The sequence below is a fragment of the Pygocentrus nattereri genome, chromosome 16 (genome assembly GCF_015220715.1).
Source record: "Pygocentrus nattereri isolate fPygNat1 chromosome 16, fPygNat1.pri, whole genome shotgun sequence".
Classification (NCBI taxonomy): domain Eukaryota; kingdom Metazoa; phylum Chordata; class Actinopteri; order Characiformes; family Serrasalmidae; genus Pygocentrus; species Pygocentrus nattereri.
In genome coordinates, this window is record NC_051226.1 from 24,670,141 (window position 1) to 24,685,179 (window position 15,039).

The 15,039-nt window shown below is 39.9% G+C and overlaps 1 protein-coding gene across 2 annotated transcripts in view; it reads right to left on the reverse strand.

Annotated features, from left to right (window-relative positions):
• The window catches only part of grk6 (G protein-coupled receptor kinase 6), a 41,021-nt gene that overhangs the window by 19,108 nt on the left and 6,874 nt on the right, over positions 1-15,039 (reverse strand). For both annotated transcript variants that reach the window (XM_017704292.2, XM_017704293.2), the window contains exon 3: positions 2,917-3,029. In XM_017704292.2, coding sequence (XP_017559781.1) covers positions 2,917-3,029 — 113 coding nt within the window. The remainder of the gene's footprint in view (positions 1-2,916; positions 3,030-15,039) is intronic.

The following is a 15,039-nucleotide window of genomic DNA, read 5'->3' on the forward strand; positions in this document are numbered from 1 at the left end:
AAAGCACCAGCAATCACAGTCAGCTGTTCTTGATCTGCGGGATTTGTCTGTGATGCACCCTGCGATATCAGCACTGTTTAGATAAAATCAAGTTGACCTTACAGCACACTGAGAAGGATGATTATACTGAAGAGCCTTGTTGTTGGAATAATATGTGCCTGGCTTTTGTCAATGGGTAATCTGTTCAAATGCGGGTGAGGAAAGCCCCTCGATTTGAGGCCAAGACACTGTTCACTGTTCATAACATGTTTATTAATGCAGTCAGAGCTGCTGCTATCGTGCTTTGGCTAAATATGCCACTACTTGGCCTTTGGAGAGGAGCAAACAGCAACGATGGTTCACACGTGGGTGGAAGTGTGCAAGCGAAAGACGATATTTACACGGAGGTCTCAGTATTGAGGCCTGTAAGGGCAGAGCAAGTAACAGCTCTCGCTAGATATCTGAATTTGGCACATCATGCCAAAAGGACCAAGATGAAAACACAGCCAAGATTGGCTTTGACTGTTATGGGTAGAGCAAGTAAATCAGTTTTTCAAGGAACAAAGTAACCAGAAGGCCTTCGTAGCCTCAATTTGAGCACTATTTATAATGCAAAGTCATTAGTCAGTGGTAGCCATTATATTTACAGGCTTACATTACTACCCTTCATTTATTTAATTTTCAGTCACGTTTTTAACAGAAAACTACATAAAAGCCTCAACAACTAAACAAATTCATATTTTATAGTATTTAATGTCTTCTCTTAGCCTTTATTACAACTTCCGTTACTTTTAGGGAGATTTCACTACGGTTTTTCCAAGAGATATTTTCCACATCTTTAGAAGCTGGTTGCATTTTCTACATCTCACGATCCAAGTAACTCCAATTACGTTGAGGTTTGGACGCTGATGTTTGAAGTACACTGTTCTGTTCTTCTACTTTTTAGGCAAATATATATATATATGCGCAGTAATGCACTGATTTACCAATATATTATTTTTCATTTTAGTCACAAAATTGCTTTAAAAAAGAGGCAAAACATTGGAAATTGACAGCACAAATTTTCAGATTATTATCATGAATTCCTTAAAGTAAGTCCTCCACATCATAAGGCCTGTTATTTAGTAACTACAGGGAAAATAATACAACATTATTAAGATATTAATTAAGGAGTGAGCAAAAGAAGTCTGTATCCATTGATGGGGTCTGTCAGTGGGGTTGACGTCACCTATAAAGTTAGTAAGACTAGAAGCAAAACTACTAGCAGTTAATAATCTAATTCTCTATAAAACAATCTTGAAGCTGTGGTTGGTGGTGCAACCAGGCAACTTGCAACATTTTACTGTCTATGTCAGTATGGCTTCTTGTAATATACTAGTGCTAAAGAACTGTGATAGGCCCAGGTTTAGCCATTAGCAATAGCAGCTCCACTACACTGTAGAAAGTAGCTCTCTTCTCTACAGTAACTAAATGGAGTCACTGCCACAAATGTGACCTCAATAATCCTCCACAAAGTGCTGCGCAGGTCACCCCAGTACTCAGAGAAGAGGAGGGGGGCTGAGGGGGGTGCTGACGTACATTGCAACCTCTCTGGCTGTTAATGGCCAAGGTTACTGCATCTCAGTGCCTTCCCTGCATTCTCTTATTCCGAAAGTTTGACACTGGAAATGGAATTCTTATTTTAAAGGATTATTTTTTTCAACCCAATTTCTACATGCCTCATCTGTAGCACAGGGTCAATTACAACAGACAATAATTTCAGCATGTTTCTGTGCACTTAGAAAAGGACAGAAACCTCAATGACTCTAATAATAGAAGCCATTAAACAGCACTATATTCTGAGCAAGAATTTATGAGAAATATATATCTTTGTACAAAAGATTTTTTTTCTTCAGTCAAAAGCCTTTGTATTAACTTGAAAATATGCAGAATTTGCTCTTTCAGAGGGGAAAGTAGTTTTTCAGAGGGAAGACTTTGTGGTAATACACTACCAGTGCAGTGTTGTGGGTGGAGTTGCAGGTTCCTGCCTGATCGTGCACAGATACCAGAAGACTTATGAAAAAATGAAAGTAGCTGGAACTACTTTTTTCGGTGCTGCTCCAGTGTTATTAAGTTGGAGAGAACTTCATAAGTACAGCTTTGGCAAGACATTCTCTCATGTCTCTGTCATCTGAAGAGTCAAAATGTTGTAATTTAAAATTTGCATTATAAAATCATGTATTTTGTTTATGTATGCAATGCGGTGCCTAGGCGCCCAAATGCTTCTATCATTAGTAAGCTCAGGGAAACATCAAACTTATTGTCCATGGTAATCAATGGTACAACACAGACACAGCAGACAAGACAGTGGTAATGAATCCTCTTCCCAGAGATCTACTTTCTTGTACAGTTTAGACTGAACCTGCATGAAACATGCAGCCCCTCTGCCTAACACTAATGCATCTGATCCCACCAATGAAGGGCAAGGGAGAAGTTAATTAGCTGGAGCAGGTGTGGCAGACTGTGGCTGGAACTACACTCTGCAGGAAGACTGATCTCTTCAGGAGTAGGGCTGACGATCACTGCTTGAAGACAACTCACCAACTGTGTTTTAAAACCCTAACCTCAGCTTGAGAAGGGCTTGTTAATTAGGTGATTTTTTAATCAACTGTGTTGAAGCAGCAAAACATCAATATATACAAGAATTACTTAAGGAACAGAACTGGGAACTGATCACTCAATAGCTGAGTGTGTGTTTCATATATTCTTTAGAAAACCTAACATCCTATATTTTTTGATCTACTGATTGGGTAAACCATAACAACACCACAGCCTCTCAAACTAACCAGATCCTGCCAGATCCAGAGGGTTTTTTTGACAGGAAAAACAAATTGTTTACATTGTCCACTATAACAAACAAACAAGAAATACATAAAAATAAAAAGAAGTTGGCCTTACCACGGCATCCAAAAATTTGACACAGCGCCTCAGCTCCGGCCTGGTATCACAGAACTGCCGAAAGAGCATGCGCCCGATTGGCTGTCTCTCACAAAGGCTGTTGTAGTCCTTCTCTGTGGAAATGGAACAAGATGGGACTCAATGACTAAGCACTTTAAAAAGTGGATTTGAACACACACACACACACACACACACACACACACATGCATACAAGCACATATACACACACATAGGCAGGCACACACATACAAGCTCACAGAGTAAATGAGTAAATATCATTGGAGCCAGTCGATGAATACAATAAAAATCAATAGCACTCTTCTCTCTTCCTCTCTCTCTCCCTATAAAGGGAACCTCAGGGACATGACCATTACTTGACTGCAAAGAAACGGATACGAGCAGCATCATCAACATCCTACCACAGGCCATCTCCCAGCATTAAAGGCACACTCACTACTTCACCAAACCACTTGTTTACGTCAAGTCTATGTCCCAGCCTGTTGGTACTTGCATCTCAAGCTCTAGTGAATTTCAGTGATTTTCCCCTCTAATCAAACCTGAATTCTTCAGAACCACAGCTAATCACATTGTGGCCCTCTCACTTGGCCAGGAATGTACAATTACGGAAATAATTCATCAAAAATTCTAATTTATACAATCCTTCCCTTACAAGCTCTGTGCAAATTGCATGCCTAAATCAACACATATCCACTTCAAACCACGTCCCAAGGATATAGTATTTTTAAATGGTTTGAACACAATGGCATTAGAAAAAATGTATTACGTGCCTAAGAAACCCCGTTTAGAAAACTGCACTATGGGTCATAGCGCTTATCTGTGTTTACACTGACCCTGTCAGTGATTTTATAAGACCCTCCCCTACACCACATTACTCCATCCCCATCCCTTTCTGCTCGGCTAAGAAAACATGACTAAGTGACTTGCGCTTGCAGGTTCTAGTACTGGAGGAAAAAACACAAGCCGCACTGCCAAAAACAACAAGGAACATGCTACAACAAGAATTTATACTGTAAGCACTTTTCAAAGATGGAAGTGTAACGTGCGAAGGGGTTAAAGTTGATGCAGGATCAGTGACATTCCTCAGGGACAGATTTATAAATGCAACATGTTTGAAGCGTTGAACTGGTTGATTGGCTGACTTTACATAAGGAATTATGTACAAAGCAAAGTATTTGGAGAGTACTGGGATAGTATGATTAGGCGAAAAAGCTCCCTGATTAACTGAAATGTAATGTTATGTCATGTCGATTTGCCAAGTAGAATAAATCAATACTCCAGGAGGAGAGCAGTATTGTTATCCTCACTTGATGCTTATATCTTTTAGTCAGGTTCCTGAAAGCAAGCACAACCACCCTGAGATAAATCAGCCTATAGTCATGCTATTCACTGTTGTAAACATCTTGTAAAACTGTTGTTCAAGCTATGCAAAGACTTCCCTAATGCATTCAAATGAGATGCAGGCTATATCTAGTACTCTGCTCTCCTCTAAAGCAGTGTTAGCGTAATGCCATATTTCTATCATCTATATCAAAATTATAAAGAAGGGCAATAATTTTAATAGACAGCCAACCTTATCTTTAGACAGTGAAGTCATGACAGTGTGTTTATAATGTTAGTAAACTTCAAATGAACTCCGATGGGCACTGTCAATTCTACGGCCGTGATTTGTGTTGAATAGGAATAGGACGTGAAGTCAAAGAATAAAAAACATCATTCCACGGCTGCTGTTCACCTACTAAACTCACTAGAGGTTGAGTATCTTCGATCTTCACTAATGCCACTGTAAACCATAGCTGAGAACTGGGCGTGGTCCTAACATTCTAATGAGGATGCCCGACTGAGATACCTCAGTTGTTGATTTTTACTTAGTAGTAGCTTTCGCTCACTAAGTCTCTCCGACGTGCGCAGAGAAAGGCTGCGGGGAACACTTCTATATGTTAACGCTCTGAGGGCAAGACAAAACACTTTAGCCATGTAATTTGTTTAGGGCAAAATTAGGACTGCCCAGTTTACATAAAGAGTGAAGAATTTCCATGAATTTAGACAAACTTTCCATGAAAGCTTTTCATAGGACATGTTTTGTACACGTGTGATCACAAAACCAAGACTCATCTAATTATCAAGAAAACACACGTAAGTCTGCTGGGGCTTCAAGTAGTTTCAAATAGACTTGTTTATGTGGTTTCTGACACTGTTATTGATACAATATCTACAAAAATGGATAAAGCGCATCACTTAGCAAAATAACTGTAGCGGCAGCCGTTCTTAAGCCTGAATTTTTATATATAACAGCACGTCATATAGTGTCTTCTACTCAGATCTCATAAGTCAATTTAAAGGCTTAACCTTGGAGTTCCAGTGCAAACACAAAGAAGCAAATATGTTTTGGATGGAATACCTTGGGGGTAAGGGGGTAAAATATTTTTTGTCCGAACCATTCCTTTAACAATCCGCATCACCAATGGCACTGTGAGAGCAGTGTTTGACGCAGTGCTTTGGAAAGCCGTCAGCTAGGCTCGCAGTCTGCGATGAGGTTGAAGAAGAGTAGGTTGAGGAGCTAGGGGCCGGGCAGCGGCAGCTGGAGGCGGATTTGCATGCGCCACTCAGGTGGACGCAAACAGGCTCCAGGATTTACACACAGGCAAATGGGAGTGTGTGTGGGCTTGCTTCGGTTAGAGCGGCCGCGTGTAGGAGGCTGGTATTGATAGCTGCGCCGCATAAATACATCGAAAGCTCGCGAGGCTCTTCTTCCTGCTCAGCCAGAACAGCCACAGGTGTGTTGTTCACCAGGGCTCTGCAGGAGATGGCGATCAGCTTTAAGCTTGATGCATGATAAAGAATGTGGATAACGTCAAACACTAGAAGCTGCTAGTTTCATTTGCACAGCAAACAGAAAAACAATAAGCCAAGCACTCTTGATTGTTTTTTGAGAAGTTTGGGACTTTCTTTTTTTGGAGGATTTGATTTTTTACTGCTCCCCAGTCAAATTAATATGTAAGCGTCTATAATATGTAAGTGTCTGGCAAAGCTTTTAAACAAAGTTTTACATCACTTACCGACTGCATGACTGAGCTCCTCATAGACATATTATAGCTGTAGTTGGGCTTTGTAGTTAACATAATAAAACATTAACTTTATGGCATATTAACTTTAACTTCATGACACATTAATGTGGACTTGAATGGCTATTGAGTAATGCACAGGATCACAACTGAATGCTGGGCCAAAGCCTTTCTTTTTTCAGCTGTTCTGAATGTCTGCATTATTAACTACACAGCACTGGGTTTTGTATGCTGGTAACATCCATCCATCCATCCATTTTCTAAGCCACTTCTCCCTCAGGGTCGCGGGGGGAGTGCTGGAGCCTATCCCAGCGGTCATCGGGCAGAAGGCAGGATACACCCTGGACAGGTCGCCAGTCCATCACAGGGCAATGCTGGTAACACTTGATGGTAAACGATGGCCTCACTCACTCTTTATCTCTCCATCTATATTATCTATACATACCATACATCCAAAAGGACCTCCACACTCATTTTAATTAGTTTAAGGTGCACCCATTGCTGACAAAGATGTTTAATTGCACATATTATGCTTATATAATCCCCATAGAAAAGTACTGCCAAAAGAAGGGATTCCCAAGTGGCACAACCATGTAAGCGTTCGATCCACTGGCCGGAGAATCCGAGTCCATGGCCTTGTTCTCTCTGCGTGGCTAGGATAGTACTCCCTCTCTACCCTGTACTTAAAAGAAATGGCATTTCAGCATTCTCCTCTCCTCCGAGTAGAGCTGTCCAATGACGCAGCACTAGCAGCGTTCAAAAAGTTGTAGTAGAACTTCACGTCTCTCACAGGAGGCATGTGATAGCCTTCACCTTGCCAGCTAGGTAGCATTGTGTGATAAGGGGAGACCGGGCTAGCAGGTGGGAACTGGCCAAGAAAACTGGATGAAAAACTTAAAAAGAATGGGACATTCAGGGGCAGCTGTCAAACAGGCTACAAATAAAGCCCTCAGCACCTTCTATGTAGTGTTGTTCATTCATAACGGTAGAGAATGTTTTCTGTTTAAAATAGTATTCTAAAAAAAATACTATTCAAAATAAAAATGTAAGTTACATGTAAACATGTTCACAATACCCGGGTCAACAATGTATCTGAGTCCCTCTTTCACAGGGTGGTCTTCGCAGCACACCACAGAGAACATGGTCAGAATGGTCCATTGAAATAACTATGGTAGTAGCAACACAATGTCATTCATGGAGGGACAGAGGCTGCTTTGAGAAGGTGGCGCAGTGAGAAGAGATGGTAAGAGCCCCTGTGAACTAAGGGTCTTTATACGTCATAACATAGTTCTCACTGCACAAATACGAAAGACAAAGGGAGAGAGTGAAAAGAGGGGGAGACAAAGAGAAAGGGAAAGAGAGTGAAAAAAGAGAGAGGCAGCAAGATCAGGCACACAAAAAGCCAGTCTTTAAAAGAATCCATCCGCAGATTACGCTAACTGGATGACTTCTGCAACATTAACTTCATTTCATGCTTTTACATTTACCTCAAACGGCTCTTACGTCGGGATGCATGGGACACTGCCATCTGCTGAGGGTTTCAAACGAGGTCGACGTCATGCTAAAGTCTCCAGGAGCGAGTGGCCCGCTGAGCGATATTAGACTTGTCATTGCCCTGCTGGTTGGGGTAATGCTCTGATAAAGTCAAACGTGCGGCTAGGGGGAAAGGAACCAATGTCATGAAGCCAAATTGGAGGCTCATTAACAGTTACAGCGAACGGCACACAAAGCTGCATTGGCGGAAGGCCACTGGGGCCCTAGCATGGAAGCTGAGGGCCTTATTGTGGCACAATAGGCAAAAAGGTGGGCCTCGAGCCAAGCAACGGCTTGCCTACAACAAGTTCACATCAGAAAACGAAACACCACCCGTCTTTCTGTCTAGCAGGATTAAGCATGGCTATTAGGAATATACAGATATCCAAACTAGGAATGCTACTTTGATAATAGTGGAATTAATATCAGTATCAGCACAGTTACAAAAAATATTTATACTTGCATGATTTTTAACACCTATATGTGATGACACATTTACTTTATTTCAGAACAGCAGAAAGGCGATGCTGGGCTGTTGTGCAAAAATGTCTACCAGAATCTACAGAAACAAATGTTTTATTTCTCCTTAATGTTAATCCTGGAAAATTTAGTCATAACATTTTATAAATGGTCATGTGTTGCTATTGTTATTGACAGTTATGTACATAAAAAAAATCATGGATATTATCTTCTCATGTCGGTGCATCCCCAATCCAAACGGATCATAGTATTTATTTACTTACTCTTGTATTTGGAATTTGAATTTGTATTTTGAATGAAATGAGTTCTGTATTATGGTACTGTGTAAAAGTCAGAGACTCCCTTTATTTAAGTACCAATCAAAACTTCCACTGAGCACATGCTATTCAGCTTCAGTTATAAAGCTACACTTACACATTCTGTTCTTTTGGAGTTTTTAAAAAAAAATGTTTCAAGATATTTTTCCACACATTGAAAGTTGAGTCTTAGAAGTTGTTTGCATTTTCTGCTTTTCATGATCCAAGTAATCCCAAATACATTTAGTGACATAGTCACATTATCTCTGCATCTTTTGATCTTTTTTTGGGGGGAAACTCTTGTTTTTTCACTCATTTTCCTTTCCTTTTTTTGACTGTAGAGAAAGTGGGCACACAAGAAGCTGATACTTCTTGTGTGCCTTAAGCTAAATAGCAATTCAAATGAAGCAACATGTGTATTTCAAAGAAAAAAAAGACAAATGTGTACAATTTACACTCTCTTTCAGGTGCTATGTTAAATTACATATGCCATAAAGATAAATAACAAAATCAACCAAATGATCAGGCACGGAGATAAGATGCATGCAACACATGAATGACAACACAAACATGAACCTGTGTTTTCGTCATACAATATCTGAATGCAATGTCTTTGGAAAATGCAAACATTTGCAAATCAAAATGATTTCAAATACTCATCCCTAGCAGCAATGTGCTGGTTTGTACAACAAAAATGCACAGAAATGATTATGTGTGGGGTGGAGTGGATGTGTTTCTGTGGAAGGCGGCATTTTTTTGCCCCTTGTCATTAAACACGGAAGCTGCAGAGTTTCCTGTACTGCCCACTAAGATGGCAGCTCTATTTTTTCCTAAATAATGGACAAAAGTGGGTAAACCACTGTCTCATAATACAACTATATATTGGATTAGGTAAATGAGGGTGACAGTCTGTAGTGATTCTCTGATTGAAAGATTATTTGAAGTACAATAATTGCATAAAGCAGAAAGTAGAGAGAGGAAACATGGTTGCTATCATTATGAGGGCAAAAACGTGGATGACCAAACTTGCTGACTATGTCCACCAAATCTCTGCTGATCACAGAAATCTGGTCAGAATTTCCTCAGGAACTTTTGAAAGGCAGCACCATTGAACACTACCCACCCTTCAGAAAAGGTGCGATATCAAAATCTACAAGCATCTAGAACCCACGGAAGAATCCTCTTGGTTCTGAAACTGAAGCAGAATATCAAAAGAATATGTGGCTTCCATTTAAAACTTTTCCGAAGAACCAAGCCACTACTGGGAATTCTGGGAGCATTCAAGCAATTTGTTATGATCTTAAATCTGTTTATGGATCTTCGTTTGTAGCTTGTTTCGACATAGCAGTTGCAACAGGCATCACACTGCAGCTTCTTCTGGGGTGCAATTTAAGCCACTGGCTGCATGCCATTGTTAGATTAATTAGGGACACTCTTGTCCAGAAGGAACAGTTTGATATAGTGTCTGTGCCAAAAAGGAGAAAAACAGTCCGCTGATCCTACCTGGAAGTAACAATGTGGTGATTGTGCAAAAACTCATGTGATGTATATGTAGAGAAAAAATAATAAAGGGGAGCATTATCACGAATGCTTTATGACAAGAATGAAGACATAAATAAAGAGGCTGACACGAAAGGCATGTGAGAGTTAATATAGTAGAGCCTTAAGGCTTTTTTTTATCTAATCAGCTAATCTGCCAAATTATAGTCATCTTCTCAATGTTTACATTGTTTGGACTTTAGTTGACTGGCTTAATTTCTCTTCTTTTTTTGCAAACATGTCAAGTTCTTGCTTTTCAGAGAGGGCATTTCCCAAGGCAGACAACTGCTGTGATTCATTCGCCGAGACACAATAAAGCATGCAGACGGGACTCGCAATTCACCTGACTGCAGATGAAGCCCACGATCTGAATGATGGCACCAGCTACTGCACCATGCGGCCTTCTGTGACCGTGTCAAGGCAAACTGGAGGAAGAATTCTTCCTTGTTTTATGAAGCTCCAAGCGGCTTGTTGATCAGATCAAAATCATCAGTGCTCTTTGCACACCCTGAAATGTCCATCCGGCGGCAAGGACAAAAAAACCTATAAATCCATATGAATTATTTTCTAAACTTTCATCTCATTCCACATCTGTAAATGGGGGAGGAGACCTTGATTTCACTTTGATGAAAAGTTACTGTTTTGTTTACTCTCTTGTTTTTGGGGGGGGGGGGGCATTCTTTATTTTTTTCCCCATTGTTTTTGGCATCAAAACAAAGAAAAACTTTTATATGGATTGTAAATTGAATGTAAACGTATTTAATTCTGTAAGTAATTCATTACAGCACTGTGCAAAAATCTGAGACCCCCTTTCGTTTGTTTCATTTACAGTCAAAGCGACCATTAATCATACTTTAGTGTCAAGAAAAAAATCTGAAAACTTATATTTAACAAAAATTGAAACAGCAGCTTCAACCATTATATATACAGTCATTTGCAAAGCTTTGAACACTCCCAGTCAAATTACACTTTTTATTGATTTTCTAAGTGAAAATAGTTAAAACATCATGTACATGGAGCAAAGTTAAATGAGCCATTTCAGCAAATTTTAGTGCACAGTTGGGAAATCCAGCAAGTTAAATGCAGCAAATAAAGAATAACTGGATTAAAATGTACAAACGTTTCTGTAGAGGAATTTAAGGAGGTGCCTGAACTTGTATATGATTGCAATACTCAATGTTTCAGCATTTAGTGTGCCCACCTTTAGCCTTTATTACAGCTTTCATTCTTTTTGGCAGACTTACTTTGTACCAACAGCTTTTTTGTTTGATTTGCCACAGTATTTCTTCTTTTTCGCTTTTCTCAGTAAAGCCTTTCTCTGTGTTTTCTTCTTTAACGGCATCCTTTCAGAACCAAAGTGTTGACCTGTCTTCTCACAGTGGAAGGACTTGCAAAAACATCTGTGTTTTTTTTAGATCTGAAGCAAAAGTGGAGCTTGACTTTCTCCTCTCTCTCAAAGATGAAAGCTTTAAGTACTGTTTATCTGATTGAGACAGCTTTGTTGGTCTACTATGTCTCGTACTGTTGTTAGAAGTCTCATTTCCTATATATCTGTCATAATTTTCCAGCTTTGGAAAGTTTTTTTTCCACTCATGTTCTTTAGACGACCTGCTTTCTCATGCAAGTGGATTATCTTAATTCTAAATTCCTCAAAAAATATCTCCTGAAAAATGAACAACTTACTGGCCGCTTTGACTGGATATTATCTAAATGATCTCTGACTTGTGCACAGTAGAGTGCATAATTAAGTAATTAAATACAATATTAAGTGTAAACAATAACAACTCTAGATATCGCAACATTAGCGTGTGACTTTGATAAGGTTGCTGGCTGAGTTGGTCTCAAGCTGGTCCTATGGTGAGCCTGAGATAACAACTAATGATTCTACGGTGAACAAAGCAAGCAAAGCGCATGGTCGGGTTATCTCCTGCAGCCCATATGGGCCGAGAACGACACACACTGGGCTTTTACTTCCTGGTTGTGACAAGTTCATTTGTCCTTCTTGGCCAGCGAATGGCTCCATGGGTGTAACTCACTGGAGGAAAGCCTGTGATGCAAAGCGAATCGGACCAACTTTGCAAAACCTTTCTTACCCAAATTCCTCCCTGTTCCTTGTGCACATGCATTTTTGATCCTCTGCTGCACCGATACACATGAGTTATGTCAGACATCAAGCTAACAGGATGACGAAATCTGAAGGAAAAAAATTACCTTTTTCTTTTCACAGTGAATGAAGAGCCAATGTTTGCACAGGACAGACATGTGGACGGTTCACAGTGGGCACATACATATCCAAACCCCATTTACTGATTATGTCGCCATTGAGACAAATTAGGCTCCAACTCCAAGAATATCATATGACTGAATTTAAACTTAATAGGGGCTTTTTAGACCCCAGCAGACAGACTCTCCTTTTTAAACAGGGTCATGCCATCGTGCTTTAGCCAACAGTTACAGCAAATGATTCAAAATTTACTGAATAGTGTTACTGTATGACCTGATTTGTACAGAACAGTCCAAAATAACGGAAGCCAGTTTCAAATGTGTTTAAGTCAATTTGTCTACAACCAACAAATGATTACTAACAAATAGTTAAATTAAAAAACATTTTTTTCATAAAATACTCCCTTGGTTTGCAGTGATGTACTTTTTCTAGGGAGGCACAATCACAGTTGGGATTTTTTTATCTAAACATGCAATTAGCAATTTTTTGTTGATAATTTGGCCAATATGCGTTGCAATTTTATGATGTACATCATGTTAGGCAGGTAAGTGCACTGGCTGTATTTAAATGCTGCTGCTACACCTGTACCACTAGGTCATAGTATAATTATACATGATATACTAAATAACCAGTTTCCTCTTACATTGGCTGTAGCACTTTTCTGATACTTAAACAGGCAACTGCCAACCATTTGAGGCAGTATGGTTAAAGAGTTATGATATTTATGTTGCAACTTTGGCTATTAGAAAGTGCTAACAATGTTTGTCATTTAGCCCACACAGTGTGAGTTTCAGACATTAAAAAAGGCAAATAAAAATCAGCCAAAACATTGGCCATCGGTAAATTTTCCTGTACAGAAATCATAATCAAAATGGGATATTTCATAATCAATGTAACCTGATTAGACCTTTTTTCTAAATTTCTGGTAACTAACTCACTTAACGAAGCCATCAGGAGGCTAATTGTGAAAAACAGGTATATCTGATCAGGATTGCAATAAACCTCTGCCAGGTAATCAGGCCGAAGTATGTTCGGATGTTGTTTAAAAGCTGGTTTATTCATTAGGAGAAATGTGGAACAGATTTCTGAGCAAGTGTTGTTGCTTTAGGTGTAGTGGGAACAAAAGTCACGTGTTTGGCATCACGTCCTCTCAGAACTGTTTGCCTTACTGGTTGTTGGTGATGGTGAAAAGGGACAGTGACTTCAGCCCTCATTAAATGGGCCATGGCGTCTCTGAACTGTAAGGACTACAGCCATGTACAGCTGACAAAGCTAATGAAGATTCCTCCATTGTATATGTCACACGTGGTGAGACTCTTGTCTCGCAGTATATGGCACAAGCATGTCATGTCACTTTCAGGAATTTGCACATAACAGCAGCAGAAATGCCATTCATTTCATCTTTCAGTAACTTTTAGGAAAATCTGCGAAACTTCAAGTTTCTGTGAATTTCTGCATAACTGATGTAAGCTTCTCCGAACTATCTGTTAAATCTTTTCAGAACTCAAGCCAGCTGAAGTCTGAACTGAAGGTGATGCACATGTACACATATCCCGTTGCATTCGTTCTAGATTCAGACCGACTCATCAACAGTCAGGAAGTAGTGCGTGATTGTGAAACACAACAGGCCTCTTCCACAAGTGTCCTTGGGCAGCTCTGTTCTGCTCAGCGATCTTGGTTTATCAAGCGCTCTTGACCTCTGAAGGGGCACATTGTAGATTAGAACATGCCTATCTACACAGCCCTCATATATAACTCACTGTATTAGTGAAAATGAAAGCAAACTGAGCTGTTTTATTCAAATTTACTCCTGAACTATGTTTTTTCCTTTTTTCGGGAGGGAGGTGGGGTGGGTTGTCGTAAATGACGTAGGAATCGTCTTATTATGAGACAGCCATCTGTGCAACTTCTAAAGGAAACTGATTCAGCAAAAAGAAAACAACTCATTTACTACATCACGCATGCTCAATGCACACGCTTTCAACCACACTGAACTCACAGATATCAAACACGCAGCTCACACCGCGCTAAAGCTGCTAAAGTCACTCCACTGAAACAGTGTCCGCAGTGTATCTGCTTTCATTTCCATAGGCGAAATCTATGACGACAAACAGATCCGTCACTCACTTTCTTTCAAGCGGCGAAGTGAACAACACCAAGCAGGAGAGTCAACTTCCTCTTTCTGGCCTGGCCACAGTTTCCTCTCTATGTAACTGCAAGAGACTCAAGCTGCCTACTCTGCTGAATCTTTCTTAAACTTCTTCAACCACCATGACCTTCTCTTGCCAATATCAGAGGAAGAATGCAGTTTTTGCAACCAAGTGCAAAGACGGATCAGCCTTCGGGGCTGATAACCATTTGATAACCAAGTAGAACAAGCTCGTTTTGGAGGTTATGAAATACGGACCACTCTGAGTTGCCGTATTCCTGAGGTCAAAGGATGCAATGAGCCTGCAAGGTTGCAAAACCAGCAAGGGAGAGACTGTACCCTCTGTAAGACGACGTGTGTGGGTGTATGTGTGTGTGTGTGTGTGTGTCCCTGCATGAGCTTACTTGATGCCAGTGCTAACTCCTGACTACCAAAAAAAGACATGTAGAAGAAAAGCCCTTTGTCCCAACACCACAGAACCAATACACACAACTATATTAACAGACGCTCGCTCGTAAACCAAGCCACAACACATTAATTAACTGCAAACTAGGAGAAACTAGGAGAAGTAATTAGATTTAGAAGGAAAGACAACTAACGATAAATAAAATGATAAAACATAAAAACTACTACCATTACAAAAAAATGACATCAAGCTAGCTGCTGGCAAATAGCTTCCATTCACTGTTAGCCTCATTAGCTTCACTTTAATATGTTACAGCCTACATCTAAACTTTACCATTCCTAATAGGCATGTGAATTGTTACCCACCAAACAATTTTTAACTGAACAAATTTTCAATCTACGCTATCAGTTGAA